Consider the following 22,586-nt stretch of genomic DNA (forward strand, 5'->3'; position numbering starts at 1 on the left):
GGATTTCAGTCCAAGGAAGTTAAACAGTTTTGAAGAGTTTTAAATAGCAAGTAATAGGATCTAAGAAAAATCCCTCTGGGAACAGTACAGAGAAGGAATTGGATGCAAAAGTGAATGCAGGGAAATTAGGTACAAAACGGTTATAGTTAATGTAGAACAAAGATGATAGCTTAGAGATAGGTTGTGGTTCTTTCAGAAGGCCAAAACTATTTTCATACTAAGCCATTATTTCCCTTTTTATAGTTTTGACATTTATACTTACGGTACACAAACAATGGTGGGTGAAAGTGCTGGTGGCATAGCACAAATTAAGGCAGTAGCACTTAACTCCTACCTCTATATTCTTCAACACCACACAATTGCAGTTTAAAGGAAAAAAAAATTGTTCAAGTTTGTTTTTTATGAAGTAGTAAAAACTATCAACTTTATTAAATTTTGATGCTCGGGTACATGTCTTTTATAACATTTGTACTACAAATATGAAGGCTGCATGAGCACTTCTGCAAACCAAATGGTGATTTTCTAGAAGAAAAGCTCTTGGGCAATTTGTTTGAATTAGAAGGTGAACTATCTTTTTATTTATTTATTTATTTTTTGTTTTTTAATAGAACCCTTTTTTTTACTTCAAAGAATAACCCAACAAACTATGTTTATTCAGACTTGGGTATTTGGCAGACATTTTCTTAAAAAGTAATGAAGTAAGCCTGACAGTTCAAGGAAAACAACTGACATTTGTTGGCAATGATAGAAGTGGAGGTTGCAAGCAAATACTATAATTTTGGAAAATTTGTATATATCACCATGAACTTGACAACTTCTCAAAACTTTACTGATGAGATTAGCGGTGTTATTAACAAATGTGATGTTTTTATTACATAATTAAATGTGTCAACATTTAGAAAATCATTATCACTTTGTGAGCTAGTGGTTTCAAATGACCAGTGAACACATGATGTTACAAAATCACTCAGGGCAGTGGATCCATTCAAAGTGCAGAAGACCAATGGGTTTTATGTAACAAAGCACAAAATGTTCTTTGATAAGATTTGAGAGCCTACATGTGCATTATTTTTTCAAATTTAGTACAGTCTCGAATAATATCCACATGTATTTGAAAAGATAATTAGAATACATCTCCATTTCTAATAACTACTTAATGTGTGGGGCCAGATTTCATATACTTTAACCAAAACAATGTGTGCAACAGATTAAATGTATGAGTAGGTATCAGAATCCAGATGTCTTCTGTTAAGCCAGATTATTAAAAAGATTTGTGAAACTACAAGACAAGACCATTCTTGCCATTATTTTGGGGGAGTCATTTTTTTCCTTCAAAATATGTTTATTTTGGGCGGCGCCTATGGCTCAGTCGGTAGGGCGCCGGCCCCATATACCGAGGGTGGCGGGTTCAAACCCGGCCCCGGCCAAACTGCAACCAAAAAATAGCTGGGCGTTGTGGCGGATGCCTGTAGTCCCAGCTGCTTGGGAGGCTGAGGCAAGAGAATCGCTTCAGCCCAGGAGTTGGAGGTTGCTGTGAGCTGTTTGAGGCCACGGCACTCTACCGAGGGCGATAGAGTGAGACTCTGTCTCTACAAAAAAAAAAAAAAAAAAAGTTTATTTTTATACCAAAATAGATTAATATTTTAAAAGTTTCTGTTTTAACTGCTAACACAGTAAATATCAATAGATACAATTCACTTAAGCTTTTTGGAGTTCTCATATTTTAAGAGAGAAAAAAATTTTCTTAATTTTTAAGAAAATTAAGACCTCTGGCCTAATTAAAGTAGTAGATATAATACAGAGCAGGTGAAATTGTTGAGACAGGGGAGAGAGATTTTAAATTTTGTGAAGGGAAAACCGTTATAAACTGTTGACTTCTGTTTTCTCCAATCACTGGCTAAGAGTGAAGAAAGGAAAATCTTTTGAGGAGAAATAAAATTGGCAGAGTTGTTAGAAAGTATTTATTACATAGGTGCGGCGCCTGTGGCTCAGTGAGTAGGGCGCCGGCCTCATATACCGGGGGTGGCGGGTTCAAACCCAGCCCCAGCCAAACTGCAACAAAAAATAGCTGGGCATTGTGGCGGGCACCTGTAATCCCAGCTACTTGGGAGGCTGAGGCAAGAGAATCACCTGAGCCCAGGAGTTAGAGGTTGCTGTGAGCTGTGTGACGCCACGACACTCTACCAAGGGCGGCAAAGTGAAACTCTGTCTCAAAAAAAAAAAAAAAAAGTATTTATTACAGAAATGTGGCTAAGAATGCTGGACAATAATTAGGTTGCTTATTTGGATTTGTTAGTTCATTTGAAATGACAACAGTCTACCTGAATGCATAGTTTTCCTGCTAGCAACTTTCAGTTATTAAGGTACAAGGAATAAGAAAGCAGAAGATTTAGGTAGGGTTTGAGTTTAGATTAGTTGAAAAGAGAGAATTCTGGGATTTAAAAGTATTTGCAAATACTTTTATAAATACAAATACAATATGATTTAAAATGATGGACAGTGATTATAATTATGGACTGTGGAAAAAGAAAAGAGTGAGGGAAGAAAGAAGCATAGGATAGGAGGATGGGGAAGTGATAGGTTTAATTTGCTTTTTTTTTTTTTTTTGCAGTTTCTGGCCAGGGCTGGGTTTGAACCTGCCATCTCCAGCATATGGGGCCGGTGCCCTACTCCTAGGTTTAGTTTGCATTTTAATTGAAATAAGCTGGGAACACGTATGGTTAAGAAATAGGATTTTTAAATTAGAAATTTCCTTTACTGATAATGAGAAGGTCCAAGGTATGGTTCTGGGGTCGATAACTGAAGACAGTAAAGGAACAGATCACTAAAGGCGAGAAGGGCAAGGAATTGAGAAGCCATCAAGTTGCACGTCTTCCATGTGAATGAGGAGGACTGTGATCCAGGTGCCATGACTGAAGCATGACCAAGAAGTCAGCAGATAAAAGCAAAAAGTTCAGAAAGGTTACTTAGCTGGGCAGTGTGTGGTTCATATAAGGAAAGCATTATTGATTGGCTACGGGGAAATGATGTGTTTCAGACTTGGAGGATTCAGTTAGAGAAGAGTTATTAAGCCTATAGAGACAGTACATCATGAAGTAAAGTTCTAAACAATGGATTGTAAAGATCTGAAATGGGGACACGGTTGGCAATTAATTCAGATTGGGGGACATACAGGTCAGTATTAGGATGAGCATTTGGAGGAAAAGAGATAATCCAGAAAGACTTGCATTTTCAGCAGTTAACAGTGATATTATCAGTGATGGAATTACTTTTGATGATACTCAGAGGAAGAGAAGGCACAGGATCCTACTACTGTTGTCTCCGATAGTGAGGTGATTACTTTCAGCCTTGCTACTCTCCTCCGGCTATATGCAGTGGTGTATAGCAAGCCAAAGAGTGCTGTTCCTCAGACGACATGGGAAATGTAGGGGTCAGTCTCTTCCCTTTTTATGGCTCAGAAAGTAGAAGTAATTTGGAGATCAATTTAATTGGATAAGAGATGATGGGAAAGTGTACATACCATGATATAGTAGCTATAGAAATGATCAGGAGGGGAAAGATGAGAAAGTTTTGGTAGATAGAATAGCAGGATTTGGCAAAGGCTATTATGTGAAAGATGTAGAACTAGAAAGGGAATAGTTATCTATATTGAAAAATAAAAATTTTTCCTGACCTGGCTGTCGGACTACCTTGAAGTAGTTTGAAGGAAAGGAGAGGGTTATACATCATCTGCTCAGTTGCTACCATTAATATATTTAACTTATTATAAATAACAAGGAGAAGCATATGGTCTGAGAACAATGCTGTTTTAATTAGCTGCCTTGTTTCAAAGGTTCTTAAATTTCACGTTTCCTGACTCTTATATGGGGGAAGTAGTGGAATGCTATGAGCACCTGAATGATCTAAGGAAAACTTCCACATGAGGAAATTAAAGTACAGAAAGGTTCTGACTGGCTCAGAGATAGTTCACTAGTCACTAATAGAGTGGGGACCAATCCAACTATTCAGTGGATTCTCACAAAATGAAAATTTATTCCACCTTTGCAAATTGAAAGACTAAATACATTGTTATTTTAAGCATTTTTCAGGTTCTCATCAGTTAATTCCAGAGGAAATGTTTGAATCTTACAGGACTGAAAAAAGATCATTTTAGATTATACATATAGTCAGGTTATTTGAAAAAGACAAAAGTATATTTTTGTTCATTGACTTTCCAACTCAGAATGTAAGTTCTCTAAGGATAGGGACTCTAGTTTTTCATCCGTGTATCACTAGTAAAAGACTAATTGATGGATGAATGAAGAAGTGATTGAAAGAAATGAATGAGAGTAATGAACTCTTAATTAAACCAAGATAAGTTAGGACAGCTCTTGACACATGTAGTAGGAATAGTGTAGAAAAGAGAAAACTAATGATTTTTTTTAAAAATTCCAGAGTCTTTATTCATATTACTATAATTATTGTTTGTAATTTCTTTTGTTATGTGGGAAATGTTGAAATATTTTTAATATATTAAATTTGAATAGATTGCTCTAAGAAATTTAGATATGATTATGGCATGATTTTTACATACATATACATATATCCGTTCAGCTTTTTAATGTACTTCTAAAAATAATTGTACTAGAAAACTTTCCCGAGTTTCTTGTAATGAAACCATCTGATTTTGTTTTTTGTTTTTGTTCAGTTTTAATCGCTTGGATCTACCACCATATAAGAGTTATGAACAACTAAAGGAAAAACTTCTTTTTGCAATAGAAGAGACAGAGGGATTTGGACAAGAATGAATATGTGGCTTCTTGTTTTGAAGGAGCTCTTGCATTTAAATACCCCAGCCAAGAAAAATTGCACAGATAGTGTATATACGCTGTTCATTCTGTACAGTGAATTTTCTGAACCTCTCAAAGTATAAATGTTTTTCGTTCTTCCACAGAAATATGCAAAACAATTCATCCTTTTCTACTTTATTTATTGTTCCTTTGAAATGACTGACCAGGAAAAAGATCATCCTTAAATTTTGAAGCAAGCAAGAGACTTTATTAAAAATAAGAAGTATATGTCTATATAAGCATATATGATAGTGGCTCTAGTTTTATAGAGCTCCAAGTGTATTAAACATGACAGCTATTCATTCAAAAAGATCTGGATTTGCTTTACCTTGTTTGTATTATCCAGGGGAAAGAGTGCGACTTGCTCCGTGGTCTTCTCCTTTATTAACATCTCCCTAGGGGTGTTTAGCTGCATGGCTGTTCAGGAAGGTATTGAGGGCTTAGGCCAAATCTTTGAATATGTTTCCAAAAAATGCTGCTGGCTTTTCTGATGGCAGGTGCTTAAACCTGTCAATTTGTTTTAAATAAATACAATAGTTGAAAAAAATTTTCTTCTTTGCTATATTAGTAATATAAAATAATGAATGAAATCATAACTTACATGAAAATCATATGCCAGGTCCCATACCATTTAGTTTGTTATAAAGATTGGGAAGATTTCATTGAGCAGCGCAGAGGTTTGTTTACCTGTTACTTTGGGATACTAGGTATTTGTGGAATTAAAAAGAATCAGGTACTTCTATACTTTTGTTTTAAAATCTGTGATGGTCTTCAAATTTAATTTATAATAAATTGATGCAGTTTGATACTTAGCAACATATAACAGGTTATGAGAACTTTGCTGCTTTTGTTCCAAAGATTTGGTTTTATAATACCAGATGGATTCAAGAGTTAGATAAGTGAACACTCAAAACAAGTATGAGACTAATGATTTTCTATTGGTGTTTGAATACCTTATTCCTCTTAAATTCATGACAGTTCTATGTATCTGAATTAAATAAGTATATAAAAAATCTTTTGGCTCCCACCCTTTTTACATAGATCAAGCTACTTTTATCCTAAGTAACACTTTTTACTTGTTTTTCATCATAAGGCAGTTAATGAACTACAAAGATGTTTAACAAATTAAAATTTGGCGTGAATATACTAAATTTTAGCAAACTGGGTTTTCAGTTAATACAAAAATTTAAATATCCATTTGTATCATCCTTTCAATATTCGCTGTAAATTTCATTTGCTTAAAAATTTTTTGATGGAATTGCCTTCTTAGAATGTGTTAACCTATAATTTAACTGCTAAATCCATACAGAAAATACTAGTATACAATTTAACTTCCATGAATAGTGGGTTTTGTTTTGACAAACTTTTCTTTTTTTATATACAAATTTAGAGTGTGTTCTGCATTTTTATTCAAATTTCATAGTAAAGATGAAAGAAAGGCAGTGATTCACTTGGTTCAGTAGAATTTTTTCCCATATCCTAATTGTAGAAACTCTGATTTTTATGCCTAAAAAATTAAAAAAATTCTAATGTGTGTGGCAGGTTACACAAAAAAGGCTGACCAGTCTTCAAAATGGATTGCTTAAATTATACCAGAATTAGACATATACTGCTGTATGAATTTTGCTGACAAACGTTACTGAATATCATTCAGTGGAGGTTGTGTGAGTATACCACTTAGTAGATTTGACTAAAGAAGGCAGCTTTCAGGTGGGGTTTCAGGATGCTAGTTCCCCCTCCTCACTTCAAGTAAGAAATTATCATGTACTAGGTGAGGTTACACAGCATCTACAAAAAGACCAAACCAGCTTTCTGGGAAAGACTAGTTTGGAGAACTCATCAAGGTCTTCCGTCTTTCATATTAATTAGAGATAGCCAGACCTACAGGCAGCACTGTCTTTATTCAGTGGTAGTCAGAAAAACCAGAGAAACGTGATCCACCTCTCACCTTCTCTCTTCCCTTCCTATCCCTTTTTCTGCTGGACCAACCACAAAGAAATTACAAATGCAAGACTCACTGTACCTCTACAGTGAGACAAACAGGGAGGCTCCGAGAGAAGTTCAGGTTGCTACTTCATTTTGTTGACACTCCACCAATACCTCTGGTAAACTGAGCCCAGGAAATGGATCATACCCCGACCACAGTTCTATCAGTCAGATCAGTTTAGTTGTCTGTCTTCTGTGAGGAACCTATAAGCAGTTCAAAGTGAAAAGGTTTTCACCTGCTGACTTCAATTAACAGTCAACCTTCCTACCCTGAAAAACTAGATAGAATGGTATGTGGCAACTATATTGACAGACAACTTTGTTTCTGCTAAAACTAACCTCAGGCCAAGTGGTGTGGCTCTCAGCACTCTGGAAAGCCAAAGTGGGACAGTCATTTGAGGCCAGGAGTTGGGGACCAGCCTGGGCAACATAGGCTTCAGCTCTACAAAAGAACCTAGAATTGGCCGGCGCCTGTGGCTCAAAGGAGTAGGGTGCCGACCCCATATGCCGGAGGTGGCGAGTTCAAGCCCAGCCCTGGCCAAAAACTGCAAAATAAATAAATACAATAACCTAGAATTAGCTGTGTGTGGTAGCACGTGCCTGTAATCTCCCAGCTACCTAAAAGGCTGAGGCAGAAGGATTGCCTGAGCCCAGGAGTGGGATTCTACAATGAACTATGATCAGGCCACTGCACTGCAGCCTGGGTGAGAGTAAGACCGCTCTCTAAAACAATAAAAATGACCCCCAATTGGTAAGTTGTATCTGGACTGGAAAAACTCCAGATACATGATAGGAAGTTATGACTTCAGGCTTCCCTGAGTGCAAAACCTCTTCCAACTGCATGTCACTTAAGGAGATGATTGTTCTTGGAGAGCTATTTCTGCTACCCAGACTGCTGTTATCTTCTGAAAGGAGGGTCGACACTGCCCTGCTGGCCTGCAGTAATTCCTATCCTATAGCTTTCTAAGTAAACTGGTTACAAATGTAGTCCATTGTAGGCTTAAGTCTGAATGTTTGATTGAACCTAAGATCTGGTGGATTTTGCAGAAGTAAAGCAGAAATCTTGAAATATGCAAATAAGAGAATTTTAATAAGTTCTCTTTTACAACATTCCCCACTTTTCTTAATCAATTGAACTTAAAAGCTAAGCTTCAGTTCAGCTGGGGATTTGGTTTGTAAGTTGCATCTTCTGGCTTGGTGCACCTGGCCACATGCACCCTGGGTGGCAGGTTCGAACCTGGCCTGGGCCAGCCCAGCAACAATACCTTTTAAAAAGTAGCTGGGCGTGGTGGCGGGTGCCTGTAGTCCCAGCTACTTGAGAGGCTGAGACAAGAGAATTACTTAAGCTCAAGAGTTGGAGGTTGCTGTGAGCTGTAATGCCATCGCACTCTATAGAGGGTGACACAGACTGTCTCAGAAAAAAAAAGGGGAAATTTTGCCATCAGGAAGTTAATTGAGAGCTTTCAGGTTCTTACAAAATCATGGCCACTTCCCAAATTCAAGTTTTCTTTTCATATCTCAAAAGAAGGAAATATCCATTAAGAGAGGTAACCACCTACAGCCTATGTGTTTAGAAGACAGAATACTACAAACCTCCACATACATGTATGTGGTATAAGCATTACAAACAAGCAGCGTCAGCTCCAGAATGCACACATAAGTCAGGTGGGTATGACTGCACAGAAAGGAGAATGTAATGGGGTCCTAGGGTTCATTTTTGAAAGTGGTAGGTCTCACCTTAAGTGGGGAAATAACAAGAATCAAAGTGACACCTGATCAAGTCAGGTTCCTGAGAAGTCAAATGAAAGAGACTTAGGGCACAGAATCAGAAGGAAAAAAGAAAATAAAAGCTGTGTAAAGAATCCAGCAACCACATTCCTGGGCATTTATCCCAGAGGGAAAATTTATTTTGACATAAAAACCTGTGTATAATGTTCTGGCAGCTTTATGTGTAATAGCCAAAAATTTTGAGAAACCTAAATACCATTCAGTGGGTGGTTAATGAGACTGGTATGTCTATCCTATGTACAAAGAAATACTAGTCAACACTAAAAAGCAACAATTTACTGATTGTTTTTGACTTTATCTCATGGCACGCTTGAACCTATAGTTAAACTTCTGCAGCACACCTGAATTACCAAAAAAAGTAAAAAACTTACTGTACTTTGAACTTTCAAAAATAATGGTTTTTAAAAATTTTTGTGGAACACTGGTTGAAAATTATTGACTTGGATGGCTGAGTGAAAAAGTATAGTCTCAGAAGATGTCATACTGTATGCTTCCATTTGTATAATATTCTTGAAATGACAAGAGTACACATTAGTGACTGCCGGAAAGAGCTATTAAGGGGAGAGGAGCTGAGTGGGTGTGACTATAGAGCAGTATTTTCAACCTTTTTATCTCAGGACACACTTGAACCTATCAACTTCCACAGAACACTTAAATTATGTTGATCAAAGTATTTTTGAACTTCTTTCAAAAATAATTTAATGATCTTTAAAATATTCAAGGCACACCTAAGATCTCATGGCAGACCAGTTGAAAACCACTGCTAAAGAGAACACTGGGATGTTTATAATGGGACAGGTCTCCATCTTTGTTGTGGTGTAAGTTACAAAAATCTACATGTGCTCAAATTGAATAGACCTATAAAAAGAGAGCATCTGAAGTGGTAAAATCTGAAAAAGTTTATGGCCTATACCAGTATCAATTTCCTGGTTGTGAAATTGTCCTACAGTTAATACAAGATGTTAGTTACCACTGCAGCAAACAGAAAAGGTGACTACTTTTTGTAACTTCCTATGAATGTATATTTCAAAGTAAAAATCTTTTTAAGTTCTATTAAGTATCAGAGGGTAAACCCTCTCCTCCATAAATATCTCATTTCAAAAAACAACAGACGGTACTCTTAAACTAACTCAATCCCTCACTCACCTCCTTCCATCTGATGTCCTGGAATTGCTAGTTACCACACCACACAAAAAATAACATTCCTGAGGAAAAAACACTTAACATGTTGACTGCTGCACTAGAAAATATCCCCCCATCACCCCCTTGGGGACACTGTTTTATTACAAAAATAGAATAAAAACCTTAAAAAAGATCCTAAAGCATAAGTCATTAAAAAATAATATAAAAACTTGAAAAATTGTTCATAAGGTTAATGTGTTTTTCTTGTCAGGCTTAAGTGTAATTTAAAGGTAAACATAAATAGAAACATAAAATGTACTGACTTCTTCATTTAATCAACATTTATAGAATTGTCAACATTGACTGTAGCAATAAGAACATCAACAAGTTAAGATTTTCACAAACCAACTGCAGGGTTTTACCCAGGCGGCTGCCCATTGCGTAACATGTATGCTACAGCATGGCAGCATGAGTTGCCTGGATACTACGTGGATCCAAAGGTCCAGAGATATGTAGGTTATACATGCTTCACAAGGCCCTGGGCTCAGAATTTGCATGAGTTAACTACAACTCATATGGTAGTTAATGTGTGAATTCACATTAGCATATTACATTAAAGAACCTTACTTTACACCCCTCATTTTAAATTCTATTTTTAGAGTGAGGTTAACACATTAAGTGCCATGTGAGCTGTATTTATACATAATTGCAGAAAGTGAAAAAAAAAATCAAAGTAGAAATTCAAAAACTCAGAAGTAGGCAAATAAAATGAAGGTATGAAATGGCTGGCTGAACTCAGAATAGAAATTGAAGATGACAAAACATCTCAAAAACGAAAATAGTTATAAAGAATACATACAGCCAGAGGTAAAATAAGGTACATGGAAAATAGAAAGGAGTCAAGAAAATGAAATGTTTAAAAAGAAAGTTAGATTGTTAGAACTATTAAAGTCGACAAAGGAGATCTAATATAATTAAATTGGAGTTCCTGAAAGGAAAAAGGGAATAGTGGTTCTAAAAAGTGGGGTCATTAGGTCACTATTAAAAGAATTGGACTGGCCTCTTTCAAAAAAAATGTGAGAAGACAAAAGACAGGGAAACTGTTCCATCTTAAAAGACTAACAGCAGGTCAAATGCAATGTATAATCTTTGACTGGATCTTGGTTTTAAAAAGCATAAAGACATCTGAGGGAATTTGCATATAGCTGGATATTAGATGTTGTTAGAGAATTAGTAACTTTTCCAGCTATTACAGTGGATTTGTGTTTGGGAAGATGACCTCTTCTGAAAGGATACATGCTGACAGACGGAGTAAAATACAATGATGTCTGCAATTTCAAAATTTTAGAAATAAACATGTTATGTATAAATGTACATATATAACAGGTTGAGCATCCCTAATCCAAAATTCCCAAACCCAAAATGTTGAGCACTGACCTGATAGTGCAAGACATGTACAGGTCACAGTCATAACGCAGGTGTACAACAGTTTGCTCAGTCTCCCCAAGGGAACAAAGACCCTCCCAACCCTTTAAAAAGTCCAGCAGAATGCCTCATCATCCCTACAGGACCCACTTCCTGGTTCCTCAACAACTTCTTACCTAGAAAAAAATAAAACGGCATCGTGGATGGAGAATGAAAAAACCCTGCCATTGTTTGTTGTTGAACAGTTGACACGGGTATTCTGGTGATGGCTACTATGCTGCTTAGTTACCCTGAACCCATGTCATATTTTTTTTACTGCTAAGTGTCTGAATAGGTGTAAGAAAAGTATTGCTTACTGTACTGGCAGCACATAAATTGAATCTGAAATTATGGTGATGCCAAACAACCACACATCACCCACATGGGTGACTGAGGTAGGGACACTTGCTTTCTGATGCTCCAGTGTACACAAACTGTCTCATGCACAAAATTATTTAAAATAGTGTTTAAATTTACTTTCAGACTATGTGCATAGGTGTATATGAAACAAATGAGTTTTGTGTTTGGACTTGAGTTCCATCCCCAAGATAACTCCTTACATAAAATGCCAATATTAAAAAATCCAAAAAAAACTGAAATCTTAACTGCTTCTAGTCTTTCTAGATGAAAGGATTTTGACTTATATAGCAAAACCACTGAATGTGAGAGATGGTTATGCACAGTTCACTACTTTGAATTTTCCTTTTTGTTCGAGAATGTACCTGATGAAAAATAGAAACAACACATACCACACAGTTCACTGTGACATTTCCTATCCTTTAGGAAAAATCTATCAACACATACACACAGTCTCAGATTCATCTAAGTGGCATTCAAAATACTTATTTTTACAAAACTTAAGATTTGCAGTGGTGGCACTTCAGCTTCAAGTAAGTAGCATTGTCCTGCTATTTAAGACATCTTAATTTCCCTTTCATGCTTAAATTCTGTGCTCCTTTCATCCTAGTAGGGATTAAAATTTGGACCCTGTTTAGTGTTCAAACCACTGTGAGACTATACCATATTTTAAAAAGGAAGCCACTTCATTTTCAGTCTTTTCCTGACTTACTTCCTTATGCAGGTCAACATCCTAACTTTCCCTGAAGCTTTTCTGCAAGATCTCAACTTTGAATCAATCCACTGAAAATCCACTTCCTGTATGCCTCTTCAGCAGAGAGGTCTCCTCTCATCCTGATATGATCAATCCTTAGAAATTTCATACTATTGTGTATTGTTGGTGTCCCAGATGCAAAATAATCTCTCTGCCTGAGCCATGGACATTTATCTCTACCACTCTTACAGCAATATGACAATTATTTCTTTTACCTGTTATTTGTAAGGAAGCCTAGAATTTTGTATATTTAATCTGTTAAATGGTCACAACATTAAAAGCTGAAAAAAACAGCCAAAGAACAGGTATGGCTAATATATTTATAATTCAATGAAAAGGCAATCTTCATCAGATGTTTCATGTATTCTCTTCTCTTAAAGTTCTCAATTCTTGTCACTGAAACCTGTAAGCAACTGAGCAGCTTCTATGTGTATCTACAAAGGAAAAATACATGTTAGAAAGAAACAGTACTGCTTATAGAGACTTAACTTGTGAATCTTAAGTTTATAAAGTAGAACATGGTTTCTAAGAGTGTGTCCAAAAACCAGGATAGGACATTCTAAGAATAAAATTTTCTGACAGTGACCAGATGAGACTCCCACTGTCACTTTACTATATATCCCTTGACTTTTATGTTTTAGACATTTTATTTGATGTACCCTATATGTCAAACATTTAGGATTATGTATTGCAGTAAGCAATAGATACTATCTATTTAGTGACAGTAAACATTTTCTATATAGAAATTAATGTGAATGTTAATGAATTCACATTTGAAATGAACCCACTTATTTTCATCAATATTATACATTCAGACAATTACATTTTTAAAGAAGTTCTTAATTCACCTTTATTTAATAGTGCCCCACTGTAAAACTTTCTCCCTTACTTTATGGGAGATGTTTTACCTGTTTATCCTCTTCTGTGTGTGCTGGATAGTCCTTGGCTTTCATTAGCCAGAAAGCAGCAAGCTTTTTGTTGTGCAGTTTCAAGTATGTCTTTCCTAAAAGAAGCAAGTTTTTGCTATAGAAGTTTGGATCCACTGTACATAAAAAAGAAAAAAATAGTCACCTCATATGAAATAGTGTTGCTTTTATTTTTAAAGATTTTATTTTTCTGGTCTTAATTCCAGTAATACATTTGTGTGGTCGGTGATTAGGATAATTGGAATTCTCGTTTGTTCAACTATTCACATATTTGTAAATTAATATTATTTATTGAATGTCTACAATGTGCTAAGCACTGAATTATAATTTCTTGTTTTCACAACAATTTGTTAAAAAGATTTTTTGGGGAGAGTCTCGGTTTGTCACCCTCGGTAGCATCACAAGGTCACAACAACCTCTAACTCTTGGGCTTAAGCGATTCTCTTGTCTCAGCTTCCCAAGTAGCTAAGACTACTGGCACCCGCCACAACACCCAGCTATTTTTAGAGACAGGGTCTCATTCTGGCTCAGGCTGGCCTGGAACTCGTAAGCTTAGGCAATCTACCTGCCTTGGACAGGAGTGCTAGGATTACAGGTGTGAGCCACCACGCCAGGCCAACAATTTGTAAAACAGGTATCACTATTTCACAGATAAGAAGCTGACGCTCCAGAAAAAAACATAAGCTATGTAAGGTGATTTTCTTTTTAATCTCTTTTGTTCCCTTCTGTACCCTAAGTGCCTAAAACAGTGTCTGGAACATAACATACATTCAATGTACATTTGCTGAATAAGTAAATGAAGTCATGATGATTACACACACACACATACACCACCAACAGTTACTGCATGTGAGCTATATTTAAATATATAGTATATAGAGGATGAGATAAAAATCTCTGCTCTTTTGAAATTTATAATGAAAAAGAGAAAACATGAACACAACTAAATGTAATATAAGAATGAAAGGAATGCTTTGTCAGATATACAGATTTTAAAGTGCTCTAAGAAAGCAAAGAAAAAAAGCAACTAAGAGATTACACCTGAGCTGATTTGGAAGATAAATACTATTTTAACAGAAAAAAGTTAAGAACATTCTTGACTGAGGGAAAAGCATGAACAAGTCTGTGAATAAAAGTATGGAACTTTTGGCCAGGCGCAATAGCTCACGCTTGTAATCCTAGCACTCTGGGAGGCCAAGGCAGGTGGACCACTTGAGCTTAGGAGTTCAAGACCAGCCTGAGCAAAAGCAAGACTATCTCTACTAAAAATAGAAAAATTAGCTGGGCATTGTGGCAGGCGCCTGTAGACCCAGCTACTTGGGAGGCTGAGGCAAGAGGGTTGCTTAAGCCCAAGAGTTTGAGGTTGTTGTGAGCTACTGATTCTGTGTCACTCTGCCCAGGGCATCAGAGTGAGACTCTTTCTCAAAAAGAAAAAACAAACAAAAAAAGAACTGGGTGGCACCTGTGGCTCAAAGGACTAAGGCGCTGGCCCCATATACCAGAGGTGGTGGGTTCAAACCCAGCCCCAGCCAAAAACGGAAAAAAAAAAAAAGAAAAGAAAAGAAAATATGGAACTTTCAATTTCAATAACTTCTTTAATTCTGACACAATTCTGAACATTCTGAGACCCTATATATTCAAAGCATACTTTTTCCTGAATACAATTAATGATTACTACTTTTATTTGAACATATTTATGTGATGCCATATTGATATACTTAAGTCCCTTGGGGTTAAGTAGATTCATTCATTCATCTGTTTTTACTTAATAATTCAGCAAGTTTACCAAGCACTGTGCCAAACAATGAGGATCCAAGTATGAGCTAAAACAACAACGTCCCTATCTTTCCCAAATTTATAGTCTAAGTTACATAAATAAATTTTCATAATATGAAGTGATATGGACTATGATGGGAGAAGTAAATGATACTAAGAGTATAGGAGGAGCTTTTGAACTACCTATGAGCCATAAGTAAAGCTACCTACAGGAAATGACCTCTAAGGTAAGGTCACTGGAGGATCATCTGCAACAGAACAAAAAATGAGCCTCCTTTAAAACCAGAGTTCCCATTTAAATACTTCTCATTAGCTGCGTAATCTAGAATAAGACAGCCCATCAGAAACTCCTCTCACAAAAGGCAGGCTGAATTCATCAAATGAAGAACCATGTCTAGAATTGCAAATCTACATTAAGTAGCAGCTTACTTCTTATTTAGGTGATCTTTACTAATTACTTCACAATACCTACTGCACAAAGAGGTACAACACAATAAGTATCTTTGTTTTAGAAGTTCCTATTACAGTATATATTCAACATTTCTAAAATTTTAGCTATATTAACACTTGAAATAAAAAATTCCTTACCTTGTTCTGCCCTGTGAAAGTAGCCTAAGGCCTGTTAAAAACACAGAAAACCCAAATACAATGAAAAAAATCAAAACACACTTAACATAAAAAATGCATTTCCTTAAAGATCTATTCCTATATTAATATAAGTCAGGAAATAAATCATCTCAAAGTAACAGTTCTTCAAAAATGAATGCTAACATAGCCAATCTGAACATAACACTATTGAATCATCACAGGTTAAGACTACAATAGTTTTTATCAGTCCAGTGCAGTGCCTCACACCTGTGATCCTAGCACTCTGGGAGACCAAGATGTTTGAACTGCTTGAGTTCAGGAGTTGGAGACCAGCCTAAGAAAGAGTAAGCTCCTACCTCTACTAAATAGAAAAAACTAGCTTGGCATTGTGGTGTGTACCCGTAGTACCAGCTACTGGGGAGGCTGAAGAAAGAGGAACTCTTGAGCCTAAGAGTTGAAGGCTATTGTGAGCTATGATGACACCATGGCACTCTACAGAATAAGACTGTTTCAAAAAAAAAAAAAAAAGTTACAATACATGGACTACTTCCAGTAATAACTTGCTTGCTGTTGCGAACTTGTGCTCAACTAGTATGGTGGGCAGAAAGGAAAGAACATTACCATGTATAACTCAGCTATTTCACCAGTGACTACTGGTAAAAACTTGACAGAGGTTGGGTACAGCAGCTCACAACTATAATCCCAGCACTTTGGGAAACCAAAGTAAGAGGACTGCTTGAGGACAGGAGTTCAAGATCAGCAAGACCCCATCTCTAAAAAAAAAAAAATTCAAAATTAGCCAGGCATAGGGGCATACACCTATAATCCTAGCTGCCAAGAGACTGAGACAGAAGGACTGCTTGAGTCTAGGAGCTCAAGGTTCCAGTGAGCTATGATCACACCATTACATTCCAGACCGGGAGACAGAATAATATGCTATTTCTTAAGGGGGAATAAAAAAAAAAACCTAGATATAATTAAAAGTGGAATTTATTCAGTAATACACAGGTTGTACCAATAAATTTTTTAGAAGTTCATTATTATTGAATAAGCAATTACTAAATACAATGTTCATATGTGTCTGAAACTCTTTTTATCCCACTTAACCTGTTCTTGAGATTTATTATTTAGTGACATTTGATTATTAGAAACATAACTAACTTGTAAACCCGACTATATCTTTTTTCCTAAGAATTTGTTCTTCTTAATGATATTTCCCAACTCTGATCTAATTATACTAATTATACAACTAAATATTCTTTATATCAATCTCTACATGTTAACCTCTCAGAAAAAGAAAAATAAGTCCTTGTTATGATACTAGTATTGGGGGAGTTTTTTTTTTTTTCTGAGGGGCAGAGTCTCACTTTGTTGCCCCTGGTAAAGTGCTGGGGCATCATAGCTCACAGCAACCTCAAACTCTTAGGCTCAAACGATTCTCTTGTTTCAGCCTCCCAAGTAGCTGGGACTACTGGTGCCCACCAGAACACCCAGCTATCTTTTTAGAGATGAGGTCTAGCTCTGGCTCAGGCTGGTCTCGAGCTCGTGAGCTCAAGCGATCCAAAGACCTCAGGCTCCCAGAGTGCTAGGATTACAGGTGAGAGCTATGTCCGGCCTGGGAGAGCTCTTTAAATTGCCTTTTCCCTTACTCTGAAAATTTTGTAATAAGCAAACCAAAAATGTTTACCCAGAAATTCCTTGTAAATTTTATTTTTGACAGAAAAAGCAGAAGGCCTTGAAAATGAGAGAATATAAACCTTTTAAATTTTTTTTTTTTTTTTGGCTGGGGCTAGGTTTGAACCCACCACCTCCGGCATATGGGACCGGCGCCCTACTCCTTGAGCCACAGGCGCCACCCACCTTTTAAATTTTTTATAAAAAGTTATATAATAACTACTATTCCTGTATCAATTCAAACACATGCTTTATCTGCCTAAATGACTGATTATGTAAAAGTACTTAAAACATGCTGGAGTATTCATTTCTTGTTCTATTTCATGACTTTAATTATATAGTATGGATTTCAAATAGCAAATGAAGGTAAATTTTAGCAATGACCTATTTTAGCAAATGACAACACTCCAGAATTATCAGCCACTCACCTATAAGGGGGAACACCACTCCTCAGTCATAGATATTAAGTATTAAGCCCTAGTGATAAAATAGTTGAATTGGATCTTAGAAACTTGTTCAACTCCCTCAGTGAATCAGAGTTCCTTATGTGTGGGCACAATAGAGGGGCGCTATGGTTAGGAAATCAGTACTAATTTAGCAAAGGACATCACAATACCTCTTCATAGGTGGAACTAGGAGGAGTTGCAAATAGTATTTTGGCGATTCTTCTTTGATACCAAGGCATTTCGGCAAACGTATAGCACCTATAGAGAAAAATAAAATAACACACATTCAAATTGTACCTGCTTTTTTGCTCTTAAAAAGAACAAAGTGTCTTAATAAATGTTATAAAAGGAATCTTCTATGTTTAAAAATTTGTACTTAACAGGATTATCCACTAGGTTATGTAAAAATTAACTTATTGTATTTTGCCATGTGTAATTCTCACTTTTGGCCAAAACTTTTTAGGTTAAAAACCTGGGTGCACGTTATACATGGGTAGTACTAATTCCATATTTATATAAATGTTTTTAAGTGTTTTATTTATGCTCATGCATTAAAAGTGTAACTCTAGAAAGCAATAATGATATCCATATACAAAATACCACCCTGGAATACAGTAATCAGTTTTCAACTTACTACGAACTTGGAATTAAAGTATTTTCAGCCAACAAAGAGCAACATATTTCTTTCTCTTTGTACACTTTATGTGGGAGTTAGCAAACCAGTTAATAATTTTACTAAATTCCTTTACAATATAAAAAACAAATATCTAAATATAAACATAAAAATTTTAAATGTACAATAAAAGATTTTTTTCCTGAAAGTTTGAGCTCAAAACATGGGTGCATTTTATACACAGAAATGCATTATACATGGCAAAATATAGGCATACTGATTCTTTTTTTTTTTTTTTTTTGGTTTTTGGCAGGGGCTGGGTTTGAACCTGCCACCTCCGGCATATGGGACCGGCGCCCTACTCCTTGAGCCACAGGCACCGCCCGGCATACTGATTCTTTAGTTGGAGTGTACAGTGATTAAATATAAAATATAAATAGTAAGAAATGGTATTAGCAATGGTAATAGATCATCTACCACTGAGTGCACACTTTGTACTAGCTGCTGGGCTAATTGTTTCCTCTCTTATCTCCTTACAACAACTAAATGAGATAAGATCATTACCCCTATTGTTTTTAGTCTAAGAGAAGCTCAGCTAAACAATTTACCCAAGAAAAAGTGACAAAAATGCATAAATAACAATAGCAACCAACAATTTAAGTCCATTTTTAAAGGGGTGAGGCAAATGACTAACATCCAAAGATCTTCACAATTTTCTGAAATCTGGAAAGAAGTTTTAGATCTTTGACTTAAGAGTCTAAATGCCCAGAGACAGAGATTGTTTCTCATTCATGTTTGATTATTAGCATCTGAATCCTCACTCAGTGTCTGTTAGTTAACTTAGTTCTCTCTCCCTCTTTATTTATTTATTTATTCTTTTAATAGAGAGATAAGGTCTTGCTATATTACCCAGGCTGCACTGGTGTGATCACAGCTCATTGCAGTCTTGAACTCCTAGGCTCAAGAGATCCTCCTGTCTCAGCCTCTCAAAGTGTTGGGATTACCACACCCAGCCTATTTACTTCTCTTTTAAAAGAGTTTGATACAGGACTATTACTGTTGACTCTTACAGACTATGCCTATAAAAAAAGTTTCTTAAGGACTTAACATATGAGTGTACCCTTATACAAAATAAGGGTATAAGTGACCCTGAATAACAACGTTTAACATGATCGTAATCAAATTAAGTGTTCTAATAATACATGCACAAGCGCCATTTAATGGACTAAACACACTAAACTCAGCCAACTAATATTTTTAAATACTTTATCTTGCTATTTATGTATACAAAATAAGATATTTATACATACTATAAAATAAGAGCATTCTGAATACCACTGCAATATTTATTTAAAGAAGTTTTCTGGCTCGGTGCTCATAACTCAGTGGTTAGGGCGCCGGCCACATACACTGGGGCTAGTGGGTTAGAACCTGGCCCAGGCCTGCTAAACAACAATGACAACTATAACAACAACAAAAAAAATAGCTGGGCATTGTGGCAGGCGCCTGCAGTCCCAGCTACTTGGGAGGCTGAGGCAAGAGAATCGCTTATGCCCAAGAGTGTGAGGTTACTGTGAACTGTGATTCCACAGCATTCTACCAAAGACAACATGGTGAGACTCTGTCTCAAAGAAAAAAAAAAAAAAAAAAAAGAAATTTTCTTACCAAATACCCATTAGGTGAATTGAAGTGGCATCTTTCGGGTTCAGTTCAATTGCTTTCTAATGAAAAAGAAAATTAATCATATTTGTTTTCCAAACACCAATGAATTCTTTACTATGTTAAAGAAGCCATGATTAAAAAAAAATTGCAACCCTATAACCTATGTTTCAATTCTTTATTTTTATTTATTTTTTTGAGACAGACTCTCAAGCTGTTGACCTGGGTAGAGTGCTGTGGCATCATAGCTCACAGCAACCTCCAACTCTTGGGCTCACGAGATCCTCTTGCCTCGGTTTTTCTATTTTTAGTAGAGATGGGGGACTCGCTTTTGCTCAGGCTGGTCTCGAGCTTGTGAGCTCAAACAATCCAACCATCTCAGTCTCCTGGAGTGCTAGCATTACAGCCATGAGCCACCATGCCTGGCCCAATTCTTCTATTATAATCAATACCAATGTTCTTCCTCCTGATTCTTGATTAATACACTATTACTGACTTGGAGGTTACATTTTATAAGGTTCACAAACTGATAGCAGGGTCTATCAAGATGAGAACAAACATGAAATATAAAAATGAATTCAGGTTGGGAGTGGTAGCTCATGCCTGTAATCCTAGCATGCTGGGAGGCCGAGGCATGTAGACTGCTTAAGCTCATGAGTTTGAGACCAACCTGAGCAAGAGTGAGATGGTATCTCTACTAAAAATATAAAAACTTAGCCAGGCATAGAGGCACATACCTATATATAGTCCTAGCTACTCAGGAGGCTGAGGCAAGAGGATTGCTCGAGCCGAAGAGTTTGAGGTTACTGTTAGCTATGATGCCATGGCACTCTACCCAGGTGACAGAGTGAGACTCTATCTCAAAAAAAAAAAAAACAAAGAAAATGAATTTAACTTCAAAAACAGTAATAATCCATAGCTTTCAATGTTTTCTCTATGCTAAAAGAAAATAAATAAGAAAGTCCTTTTCAGGCAAATCCTAGATGAATACTGAATAAAAAAGCATTCTTTCCTGAACTTACAGTAAGTAATTATACAAAGTTGCCTATCAGCAGATTTTGTTCAATTTTCCCACCTGTGTGTACCTACCAAAGGAAAAAAAATGCTATTTACTCATAGATTATATCAGTAGAATAATTAACATCTAACATAAAATACAACATAAAAAAACTCCCTGATTTTTGTTTACCATGTGAATTAGTATAAAGCATAAGCTGTAGAATAATTTTAAAGAAATTACTCCTCCTTTTATCCATTATTTTGTTGAATACCATTAATGAAATCTCACAAATTAATGTCCATTGAAAATAATACTTAAAAAAAACTTCCTAGTTTATGCTTTTTTATAAACCCACACACATTTTCACTTTCATTTTGGTAATGTGTGAGATAGACATTTTCAAATACAGTAAAACTTCCTAGTGACCACCCAAGGGATTGTGGCAAACTGGTCATCATATGGAGGTGGTCAACATAAGGAACCAGGCCAACTGCACTGGTAGGTATGAGTCCATGTAGTGCATGTACAGTCTACAAAAATGAAGTCAACTTAAGGAGGTGGCCAATGTAGGGAGGTGTTCAACCATGGAGGTTATACTGTATTTATTATGGTTAACAACAAGTGCTCTGAAGCCAGACTGCTAGGGTTCAAATCACAGCTCAATGACTCAACTTGTTGACTTTGGCAAGTTCTATATTCTAAGTTTTCTCTTATAAAAAGTAATACACTTTCCTCATCAGGTTGTGATGAAAACTCAATGAGCAAGTAACCAGCGGTGTTAAGTATAGTGATATTTTCTATCACCACCATCGCTATTTTCACAAAATAATACCAGGCACCTAATTTATTACTAGCATACTAACATTTCTTAATGTTAATACTTGTACCGACAATAGCTAGAATAGGGATCATCAAACATCACTTGGCAGAAATCCTGCTTTGATAATATGGATAAAAATCAGACCTGATTCTAAATTTTACTTCTTCAATATACTGATATGATTAGTAGGAAATATATTCATATATTTATTTATATATTCATATAAATATATTTTATTTATATGGAACTTATAGTAACCTTTCCCAATTGGAGTGCTGCTAGAAAATTAAGCCCTACAAAAAATTGTGAGTTACTATTTTTTCCATTCTCCTAAGAATGACACAACTACTGTAATACCATTCTAGATGACTGGGAGAGTAGCTAACTCATCAAAACAATGGATGTTTTAGGACATTAGGGTTTAATTTTGTTATAAAATTGTGGAGAGAAGCTACTTTCAAGTAAACCCTTCCTGCCATTAGTTTGCCTTTCAAAAACAATCCAAAGACAGTAATTTCTTATTTTAGATGCATGATGGAATTTAAAATGGAAATAGCATAAATGACCTTTATATTATACACTGTATATTGTCATTTTAAATTTATTTACACATATACATTTGAAAGTTTATATAAAACTTAAAAATAATGTATAGCCTTCTTATTAAATCGATGAGGATACATTAATATATTTTCTATAATTTTTCATTATTATTATTTTTTTTTTTTTGAGATAGGCAGTGTTGTTGTCACGGCTCATGGCAATCCTGCCACTTCAGCCCCCC

General features: G+C 35.9%; 2 protein-coding genes across 10 annotated transcripts in view; one reads left to right on the forward strand and one right to left on the reverse strand.

The window, feature by feature from the left end:
- Nucleotides 1–5,844, forward strand: part of WWP1 (WW domain containing E3 ubiquitin protein ligase 1) — a 142,692-nt gene extending 136,848 nt beyond the window's left edge. For all 5 annotated transcript variants that reach the window (XM_053558371.1, XM_053558374.1, XM_053558375.1 and 2 more), the window contains one exon: nucleotides 4,688–5,844. In XM_053558371.1, coding sequence (XP_053414346.1) covers nucleotides 4,688–4,787 — 100 coding nt within the window. In that variant the 3' untranslated portion in view covers nucleotides 4,788–5,844. The remainder of the gene's footprint in view (nucleotides 1–4,687) is intronic.
- A 6,780-nt stretch (nucleotides 5,845–12,624) lies between these two features.
- The window catches only part of RMDN1 (regulator of microtubule dynamics 1), a 34,001-nt gene continuing 24,039 nt past the window's right edge, over nucleotides 12,625–22,586 (reverse strand). For 3 of the 5 annotated variants that reach the window (XM_053558378.1, XM_053558377.1, XM_053558379.1), the window contains 5 exons: nucleotides 19,989–20,044; nucleotides 17,881–17,968; nucleotides 15,591–15,621; nucleotides 13,209–13,342; nucleotides 12,625–12,734 (listed from right to left, as the gene is read on the reverse strand). In XM_053558378.1, the coding sequence (XP_053414353.1) occupies nucleotides 12,684–12,734; nucleotides 13,209–13,342; nucleotides 15,591–15,621; nucleotides 17,881–17,968; nucleotides 19,989–20,044 (360 nt within the window). In that variant the 3' untranslated portion in view covers nucleotides 12,625–12,683. Of the gene's footprint in view, nucleotides 12,735–13,208; nucleotides 13,343–15,590; nucleotides 15,622–16,211; nucleotides 16,364–17,880; nucleotides 17,969–19,988; nucleotides 20,045–22,586 lie in introns of those variants that run through there. The other 2 variants (XR_008373760.1, XM_053558380.1) reach the window with 2 other exon arrangements.

This window comes from Nycticebus coucang, chromosome 13 (assembly GCF_027406575.1).
Source record: "Nycticebus coucang isolate mNycCou1 chromosome 13, mNycCou1.pri, whole genome shotgun sequence".
NCBI lineage: Eukaryota > Metazoa > Chordata > Mammalia > Primates > Lorisidae > Nycticebus > Nycticebus coucang.